Genomic DNA, 10,653 nt, shown 5'->3' on the forward strand with positions numbered 1-10,653 from the left:
CAAATTTAGATAAAGAAAGTGTTTGAAATGATTAGTATCTTTAATATATTTATTATTTCAGAGGCATACAAAGCCTATGCACTTAGTTTGCTAGGATACAAATGGAGAATATTTTGTTGTTGTAAGTGAAGATTATGTTAGGGTATGGTCTTTTCGTTCTGGAAAATTAGGTGAATGTGTACATGAACTAAGCTGTAGTGGAAATAAATTCCATTCATGTGTATTCCATCCAAGCTATTCAAAAGTTTTGGTAATTAGATGTTATCAAGTTAGTTACATTCAATATTTGACTTCAAAAATTTTACTTATTTAATATGTATTTTTTTCCTTGTAAGAGTTGTTAACTTTTGGTAATTGGATGATATCAGGTTAGTCACATTCGGTATTTGACTTCTAAACTATTACTTATTTAATATGCACTCTTTCCTTGTAAGAGTTGGTAATGATAGATGTTGTGATTGAGATATGTGATATGTTGATCTTTATTGTGTTTGATTGCAGTTATTGGAGCTATGGAATATGGCAGAAAACATGAGTATGACCCTTCCTGCACATGATACCCAAATAAGAATTGGAGAAAAAGGAGAATAATAACATGGGAGCGACAAATGGATGGAAGCTTGGTAACAGTAGCTCATCTATTGAGATTAAAGAAGAAATCCCTGAGCTGCGCGATGCCCTGCTCCCCTCGGCCTCCATCCAATCCACATACCACGCTTGATCAGCGAGCCCGCCCTCTGTTGGCCCGTCCTATGACCCGCTAGTAAGCCTCCTGCCTGTTGCGGCCTGTTTGCATGGACCGCCCAACAGTGTTTCAGAGGTTCTCTTAGATCTTTGCCATGGAGGGGATGGGAACCCATGTGCCTCTCCCGCCTCCCCCGTCGTCCTCTCCTTCTGAGGCGTTTAATAGGCTTCTGGCAGGACTGCCAAAGAAGAAAAACACTGAAGCAACGAAGTTCGTTAAGAGGTTGGATGATATACCGGTGATCTCCCTCCCTCCAGAAACCCCGATCCAGGTTGCTTTGTCACTGGCTGAAAGGGCTCTCATCGGCCAGTTCACTGGGCTATGGCCGTCTCCAAAAACCACAGAAAGCTGGGTTAACAGAAACTGGGTTCCTCTAATCAAAGAAAGTGTTGCCTCTTACTTTCTGGGGAGAGGTTACTTCCTCTTCGAGTTCACCTCAAAAGAAGATAAGGACCTGATCTTCCGAAATGGCCCCTACTTCATGGGTCCCCAGGGTCTTTATCTGAACAAATGGACACTGGACTTCGATCCGGCAGTAGACGTGCCCAAAGCAGTCCCGGTGTGGGTCAGACTCCCAAATCTCCCAGTGCACTGCTGGAACTGGGATTCGCTGAAACACATTGGAAATGCCCTGGGAAAATTCATAGACCATGCGAATAACAAGGATCAATATGACTGTGCCAGGATATGTGTAGAAGTAGATCTGGAGGTGGGACTACCAGAGGCCATCACAATAAAGGTCGGAAACTGGACACACATGCAGAAATTGGACTATGAGCAGCTGCCTTTCAAATGTCGGAAATGTCATGTTTACGGCCACTTCGCCAGAGGATGCCCATCTAACAAAGAGACTGAGCAGGGAAAAGAGGATGGATGGAACCAAGTCAAGCGAAACAAAAATTATCCCAAGAACCAGAAGCAAGGAGGCCCCAATGGCAAAGGAATCCAGCAAACCACTACTCAGCAGATCATCTCCAAACCCATCTCTGAAAACAAGTTTGATCCCCTGAGCACGCAACCAGAGAGCACACAAGAGGGCGAGACTCATAAGAAGACAGAAGCAACACAGGAGACCGAAGCTCAACCCACAAGCAAAGGTACTCCCTCAATTTCAATTTCTCTCAAAGGGACAGGTGCTGAAGATCCGAAAGTCACGACTATAGAAGACGAAGAAGAAGAGTAGGAAATGGAAGAATCAGAAGAGGAAGGAGAAATAGGAGAGTCCCACACCCCGGTAAGAAGATCAACAAGAGGCCGGAAAACCGATAGGGAAAAAAGGGAGTAGGAGACTTACAAAGAAAAACTCCAGGGCAGTCAACCAACCTTGGAGAAAATTTTAGCATCAAAGCTGAAGATATTGAAAAACCCACCCCAAGGCTCCAAGGGAGCCCACCAGAAGCATAAATAATGAAGGTCATCTCCTGGAACTGTAGAGGGATGGGGAGAAAAATGAAAGAAGAAGCCATCAGAAGTCTAATCAGGACAGAAACCCCAGATCTACTTCTAGTCCAGGAGACAAAGCTGGAGGACAATGTCTTTCTCCAAACAAGCAAGAATCTCTGGAGCAAAAGCGAAGCAAGAGCAATCTCCGCCCGGGGTGCCTCAGGGGGGATAGGTACTCTTTGGAATGCAAACAAATTTATAGTTTTATTCGAGGCCAGGAACACCCATTGGCTGATGCTGAAAATGCAGAACCTGGATACTAAGGAAAAGTTCTGCCTTTTCAATGTCTACTCTCCAGTCAACATTAGGGAAAAAAAAGACTGTTGGGACTCTATAAGACTTCAAGCTGATTTGACAGATCTGGAAAACATAATAATTGCTGGCGATCTCAACCTTACCCTTCATCCATCAGAAAAAAAGGGAGGCAGCATAGTGCGAGATCCGGCTAGAGAATGGGTGGAAGACATAGTGCAAGACTGGGATTTGCTGGACATTAAGCCATCTTCAGGTAAGTATTCTTGGTCTAACAAAAGAGTGGGCCCTGGGCACATTGCTGCTAGATTAGATAGATTTATCATTCAAAGTTCCTATCTGCTGCTAGGTTTAGAGCCCAGAATGCATATCCTTCCCAACAACATCTCTGATCATAAGCCCATAAAGCTTGAGCTTTTAGCTCATCATGATCTGGGTCCCATTCCATTTAGATTCAGCCCCCTTTGGGTAAAGGAGCCTGACTTCATGCAAACTGTCAAGGAATGCTGGAACCAACCAGTTAAAGGATCGCCGTTCTATATTTGGGAGGAAAAACTCAGAAGGGTGAAAGGAGCTCTAAAAAGATGGGCCAAAACGCTGTCCAATCCGGCCACAATTAGGAAAACCGCTAAAGCAGCTCTTGTTGCCCATCAGAACGATATGGAAAACGCAGTGCCCACAAAGGATTCTCTAGAACAAGAAACTCTGCTTCAACAGCAATACCACAATGCCTGTTTAGCTGAAGAAGAGTATTGGAGAGTGAAATCTCGAAACCTCTGGCTTAAAGCAGGGGATAGGAACACTGCTTATTTTCATAAACAAGCCTAGGCAAGGAAATGCTTCAACACTATCTTAGAGATTAAAGAAGAGGGAGATATCCATAAGGATTTTGATCACATAAAGAGGGCAGCATTTAATCATTTCCAAAAATTATATAGTGAAGACAAGGACCCAAGCCACTACCCGGAGCTGTTAGAAAATATACCCTCTGTAATATCTCAGTGAAGAAATGAATTTCTGGAGGCCAAAGTCACTAAAGATGAGGTGAAAAAGGCTCTCTTCGACATGGACCCGGATAAGGCCCCTGGACCGGATGGTTTCTCTGCTAGATTCCTCCAAGCTTGCTGGCCAATTATTGAAAAAGACCTCTTTAAAATGGTTCAAAAATCCCAAAAAACTCAGAAAATCGGAGGCAGCACTAATTCTGCGTTTTTAGCGCTCATACCCAAGGAAAAAGGCGTCAACAACTTCACCAGATTTCGACCGATCTCTCTATGTAACACAGGGTACAAGCTGATCACCAAAGTAATTGCAAACAGATTAAAGTTTATCCTCCCCAAAATAATTCCAGAGAACCAAGGAGGCTTCATCCATGGAAGGCAGATTGTGGATAACTTTCTACTGGTTCAGGAGGCAATACATTTGAGTCTACAACACAAAGAGCAAGGTATGGTGATCAAACTTGATTTATCTAATGCTTTTGATCGTGTCAATCATAGTTTTCTTGTAAATGTTATGTGCAAATTTGGTTTTGGAGCAAGCTTCATCAATTGGATCCGGGCATGCATCTCTGAGCCATGGATAGCTCCTCTTGTCAATGGAAGAGCCACAGACTTCTTTAAAGCCTCGAGAGGACTCAGGCAGGGGTGCCCTCTATCCCCCCTGCTCTTTGTCATTCAGGCCTCAGGCCTCAGCTTCCTGCTAGATAAAAAGATGCATGAACAAGAAGTTAATGGTCTGCGCATTGCAAGAGGGACCAAAAATATCAACCATGCTCTGTTCGTGGATGACACTCTGTTGCTAGGTCCCGCCTCTATTACCTCTGCCACAAAGTTCAAAGAAATTCTGAATGAGTTTAGTGAAGCCTCAGGCAGTGTTGTTAACAAGAGCAAATGCCATATTTATAGTTGGAACACTTCGCCTAGGCTGCTGTCTGCCATCTCCAGATGTTTGGGCTTTGAAGCCTCCTCCACCTGGTCTTCCTTTAAATATCTGGGCCTCCCATTATCTCATAAGAGACCTTCTAGCAAATATTGGCAACCTCTGTTAGAAAAGTTCAAGGCAAAGATTCAGGCCTGGGGATATTCCTGGCTGAATGCTGCAGGCAAATCAATCTTAATAAAATCTGTTCTCAACAGCTTGCCTCTATTCCAATTCTCAGGACTCCTCGCTCCCTCAACCATCCTAAGCAAAATGGAGGATTACATAAGGAGGTTCTTCTGGAAGGGAGGGAAACAAAATGAAAAAAAGATCCCTCTTGTCAGCTGGGATATCATCTCCAAGCCGCTGTTGGAAGGTGGCCTCAATTTCAAGAATCTTCGTCAGCAGAGCGTGGCAATGGCTGCAAAAATTGTTTGGAGGATCATCGCCCCCAACCCTGGCTGGGCCCAAAAGACGCTCTGGAAAAAATATTTCAGAGGCCCAAGAGCCAGATGCTTAGACAACGTGATACACCGACCAAATTCTACATTTCTCAAAATATATGACAGAGCAGCAACTCTAATCTCCGCCCACTCCTACTGGATACCAGGCAACGGGAAGAACATTAATATATGGTCGGACAAAATAATGAATAAGGAGCCTATTGAAACCAGAGCGCCCACAAATTTGCTGCGCTGTTGGATGGACAGCGAAGGCATGCAAACCTTGTGGGATATTTCATGCTGGAAGGACGCGAATTGGGCAGGCTGGAAGCATCTTCATGTGCCGGACAACCTGATCTCAGAAAGGACCACGCTCCTCGACGCCCTCCATGGTCTGGCTCCATCGCATTTGTGGAAGAAAGATAAGATCGGCTGGGGGCCAAAAGGCAGCGGATACACAGTCGCTCAGGGGTATGCCAAACTTATTGAGCGCCCTCATGTCCCCACGAATCCAGCTCCTTGGAAAGGCGTCTGGCAACTGCCCTCTTGGCCCAAGGTCAACTTCTTCGCCTGGGTTTACTGTCATGGGAAAATTCTAACTTATGATAACCTGCAAAAAAAAGGCTTCCACGGCCCTTCCATCTGTCCTCTGTGCAATGACAACGCCGAGACAGCAGTCCATCTTATGCTAGAATGTAGCTTCTCCAGGCAGATTTGGGCCTTTTTTACCCACGATCTGGATCCTAACTTCACTGTTCCGCGCTCCACATCTGATCTCTTCTCTGAATGGGCAAACAGATTTCCAGGACCTCCACCTAAAAATCTGATTATCAAAGCATCATGGGCTGTCCTCCCAAAAATTATTTGTTGGCAGTTATGGATAGAGCGCAATAAAAGAATTTTCAGAAACACAAAACAGAGCCACAAAGTCCTAGAAACCAAAATTAAAAGTCACATAAAGGAATGCTTGATTGATCTAAAAGACGACTCCAATCTCAGACAACAGGATATAGCATGGGGATCAACGCTTGAACTTCAATTTCATCCAGCAATCAAAAAATCCCCCACTATCAAAGAATGGCAAATAAGAAAGTCCGAGAACGACTTCCAAGAGTGGCTTAAATCGCAAGCAAGGCACTCTCTTTTCTTTGACGGAGCAGCAAAGGGAAATCCAGGCAAAGCTGGTGCAGGAGGTGCTGTTCTATATCAAACCGGGGAAACAATTCATTCCTACGCTTGGGGCCTTGGGTACACTACCAGCATCCAAGCTGAGGCCTTAGCCCTCTTCCAAGGTCTCAAGACCCTTAAAGAACTGGGAATTAATGAAGCAACTGTCATAGGCGACTCTCAAGTCATTATAAATGCAATGGTTTCCAGCAATCCAATTCTAGACCTCAATTTAGCAAGGCTGATCACAAGGATCAAAGGCTTGGAAAGCAACTTCCAGGATTTGAAGTACTACCATGTGTTGAGAATTCACAATAAAAAGGCGGACATTGAAGCTAATAAAGCTGCCCATCTCTCTGCAGGGACTAAGCTGAAAGAGGAAGAAGAATCATGGGAACCCATTCCATAACCAGACTGCTGCCATGTTCTACTGCCTATTACTAAATCAATTCGTTTGTATTTTCAAGTGGGGGAAAATATCTGTAAATAACTTAGCAGAGGTCAAACCAAGGAAGAATCTTGTAAGTCTCAGCTATATTATTAGCGAAGAATGGCATCAAGTCAAAGTAGCACACAATGTAATCAGATTTTGGCATTCTGCCCAAGATTAATATAAAGCTCCATAACCGTTCCTATAAAAAAAAAAAAAACACGGGAGCGACAAATGCAAAAAGAGAGAGAGAATAGAACCTATCTAGTGATACCCTTAAAGACAATATCTCACATCTAGAGCGATGGTCAAGCCTTTAGAGTTGGTGAATTCACCTGCAATGCCTTGATAACACAATGCTAATGTTTTGAAGTGATAAAACAATATTTCATATGTAAATTGTAGTCCAACCAATATTTAGCTGGAAAATCATATTGTAATACTTGAAATTCCATATAATATAATTTGTGGTTGAAGTTATTTATAGTTGTATTTGATTTTATTTAGTATTGTAAATAACATATGTAACTTTTCGTTTTCATATTACACAAACATGCACATTGTATGACATTTTCTTTTGAAATTTTAGTCGCAAAATAATACTGTTATAGACATTTTTGGGCACTGCAACCCCAATCATATATGTCCATAAACCAAGGGCTTCTGAGTCCCTAAAAGTGTTGTTTCATGCCCTAAAGGAACAAGGTCAGCTGATTACATCATCTCCCAGAAGTTCTCCACAGAAAACTGCTCAGAACTGGTCAAAACTGGACCATACAAGTTGCTCAGTGCTAAGGGTGCGATGCATCTCACCTGCCCAGTGTAAAAGGTGTGATGCATACTAGAAAGCCCTTCTGTAGGGTGCGATGGGCGAGAATGGACAAATGGTAGAGACAGTTTACGAGGTGGATGATCATGGAATCTTCTAGAAACTTCTCCTGTGACACTTGCCTCTCTGAATTCGCCCAGGGATGAGTAAGAGATCATCAATCTCCAAGTGGAATCAAGAACTATCAGAGAGAAGACACTAATCAAAATCCCAGAAGCTGACTCACCTCCTTGCAATCATCTATATATGGATCCCTCATCCCAGAGATCCGGAGGCTGGAATTTTGTATCTTGTAAGGAAGTGTTGTTGGTTTCCTGGTGGAATATCATAGTGTTGGGTGATCTAAGATTTTCATGAGGTGAAGAAGGGCTTTCATGCTGGGAGTATGATGCTGGGTCAGATCAATGGGTTGTAGTCCTCTCTTCTAATCTTTACATCAATAAAGCTATTCAAGTTTTCCTCCACATTCTTGTATGTCTGATAGTATATGCATTTGTGTGGTCAATATAGATTGGTCCTATATTGTTTATGATTGTAGATCTCTGCACTTTGAAGGTATTATGTTTCTTTAAATTTACAGGTACTCTTTGAAGCAGAGTGGTCAAGGGAGAAGCGGCAAAGACCTGTCGGTGAGAAGAAGGAACAAGCAAAGAACCGAGCGAAGGATCGAGGTTGGTATTCTTTGATCCTCTCCTATCTACTTCTCATAAAGGAAAACGAAAATAACTTTAATCTGTTTGTTTCTAAGATAGCTACCCGTCTTAGTGGGACTAGCAGCTCTGCATAGACACTAGATTTCCCGATAAGAAAATGGCGACTCCACTGGGGAGTGAATAGATTGTTTTCTTGTCTATATTTGTTTGTTTTATAAACTTACAGACGGAGCTTGAAGTCAAGCTAGCTAGCCTTCGAACTGCATTTGCTATGCAAGTGCAAAGTAGATCAATGCTTCTTTAGTCTATCTCCGGGTTTGTTTATAAATTGAACGATCGATTTGCAAACATCCTAATTGCCCTGGTGGATCAGCCCTATGATTTCTATTTACTGACTATCATTAGCTCAACCTAAATCCTTGAACTAAGTTGTAAACTGTGACCAAGAACCAAGTTGAAGTCTCGTCCCTGGACCATTGCACTTTCTCCTCTTGGGAATCTGGATGCATCGCACCTCCCGTGTGCAGTAGGTGCGCTGCATTGCAATTTCCCTGTGTTGCAGGTGTGCTGATTAGATAAGACGTCTTTTGCTTCCAGATTTTGGTTTCTTTGTTCACTCTCTTCAGCTTTATTCAGGAGTTTTGCTGTCTATGATCAGTATACCACTGTGGAAACTCCCTTCCTTTGCATGATTCCGCCTCCATAGTACAAAGAATTGTGAATGTTTTTATGTATTGTGCACCATTTACAGTTCTCTTTTACAAAAAGTAGCGTAATCAAACTGTCGTCTTTTGATTTGGAAGTGTCGCAAGTGTCGTTTTCAGTCAAAGAAAAGAATCCTATCGTTCTTGATGGTCGATTATACAATTACTCTTGTATTTGATTTGAATTAGTAGTTTTTCAAGTGTCGAAAGCAGTTTTCAATTCAAAGTCGCAAATTGTCATCATTGTCTTCCTTTCGTTTTTGAAGAGAAATTTGTTGGTACTGTCGCTTTGAAAAGGGAATTCAGATTTGTACTCAACATTCTTTATGTCATTCACACATTAAGAAAGTGGAAAACAAATACATGCATGTGCATTTGCATTTAGACTGCTTGTTGGTTTGATTTAGGACAGTGCATCTAGTGTGTGCTCTCTGCTCTATGTTGAAAGAATATCATCTCTCTTTCTTTAGTAGTTAGGATTTTCATTGCAAATAGAAGATTAAACGATTGTTTATCATCTTAGATTGCATTTTAGAAATTATATATCTACATCACGCGGTGAACCTGAAAGGCAAATTTCTTAAGAAAGATCAACTATAAAATAAATTCAATGAACATAAAAACGCTTTGGAACCTAATGCACAACATCTAGAAGTCTAGGCTAGAGACGTATTCCGGCGTCGTAAAGCCTGGTAAAAATCGCTTTCATTGTTGGTTGGGTGATTCCTCCTGTTTGAGATGACAAGTGCCAGTACGGACTTGTGCTCCCACGTACCATCGAGCATATATTGGGAGACCACAATAGGCTATATCCTTTATCCATAGGAAGCCGTGTCTGCTGCCCTATTGATCGTAATGCACTGAACATAGCATTCGGGAAGATTGACTGTCGTACCGTAAAAAGTATTCTGCAGTTTTGCGATTGGTTTGGTAATCCATCTGCCTAGATTTCCAGAGTAGTCTCTTTCGTTCCTTTTCAGACTCCTTAAAGGAAAAGGTCCATTTGAGCACTTGTCACTTCAGGCTCATTAGAAATCGAAGGTGACTAGAGTAATCTTTTTTTTCTCGACTCTTAAAAATAGAAAAAGCAAGTTGTGTCAAAGCATCTAAAATTCATTTAATTTGGAATCATTTTCCCCTTTATTTTTAGTTGATCGAGTAATCCACAATCATGGAGGAAAGTCAATCGAAACCCCGTCGTTCGCGGAGACTTACGAGTCAACCGTCTTTGTCTCCAGAAACAAAACTATTCCGGACAAAGCGAACTCGTTTAACCAGATCAAAGTCCCCTGGTTTGGTTGGAACAAGTGTTCTGACACCCTCAGAGACTCCGGTTACTCCAAACATTTCTGGTATCCTTGCCTCTACAGAAGAAGTTCCGCAGCCACAAGAGGACAGTAGAACTGATCCTAGTGTGACGGTAAACACTTCTATTCCTGAACCGGCTCCATCTATAGCTGATTCAGAAGGTGTTATTCCCCAAACATCTGTCGCTACAGAATCTATACCTTCTTCGGCACCGGAAATATTTTACGGACCTGACGGTCTACCTCTTCCACCTGGATTGATTTCTATAGAAGAGATTGTGGAGGATCCTCCATCTAGTACTCCATCGCATTTTGGAGTTGGGATCACCCTATATCCTTCTTTGTCAGAAATTAGTCTCCCATCATCAGAAGTTCCTGTAGAATCGCTAGGAAATCTTTTGGATAGACTAGATATGTCTGAACAACTGTCGACATCTAGGACTGTGTCATCTGACACAGCAGTGGCAAAACTTCCTGTTGTTACTCCAACAATGTTCGTCGGCGTACCGTTTGTCCCAACTAGCTCTCAATCGCTGGATGGAATCCATCCAGGGGCTGTTTCGACAGTATGTTCTGTTCCGTTTGTTTGTCGGAATAATATCTGGAATCTCTTATGTTGAGTCTCAGCAAATTGATCCTTCGCAGTGTCAATTTGGGCAGTTCGGTCCTCAAAGGCAAATCATTCTTTGAGCAATGGATTACCATATGGGGGGAAATACACCCTTTCATTGTCTCCACTGGGAGAACAAACATACGAGAG

General features: G+C 42.5%; 1 protein-coding gene across 1 annotated transcript; it reads left to right on the forward strand.

Annotated features, from left to right (window-relative positions):
- The first annotated feature begins 2,194 nt into the window (after window positions 1-2,194).
- Window positions 2,195-3,268, forward strand: LOC149203004 (uncharacterized). Its single transcript, XM_089401747.1, has one exon. The coding sequence runs from the start codon at window positions 2,195-2,197 to the stop codon at window positions 3,266-3,268; it is 1,074 nt and encodes a 357-aa protein (XP_089257873.1).
- The last annotated feature ends 7,385 nt before the right edge of the window (window positions 3,269-10,653 follow it).

The sequence above is a fragment of the Pinus tabuliformis genome, chromosome 2_1 (genome assembly GCF_031772625.1).
Source record: "Pinus tabuliformis cultivar Carrire ecotype Pingquan chromosome 2_1, CPIR1, whole genome shotgun sequence".
NCBI classification, from domain to species: domain Eukaryota; kingdom Viridiplantae; phylum Streptophyta; class Pinopsida; order Pinales; family Pinaceae; genus Pinus; species Pinus tabuliformis.

Coding starts and splice junctions, on each gene's coding strand:
- LOC149203004 (XM_089401747.1), top strand. CDS start 2,195: ATGAAAGAAGAAGCCATCAGAAGTCTAATCAGGACAGAAACCCCAGAT.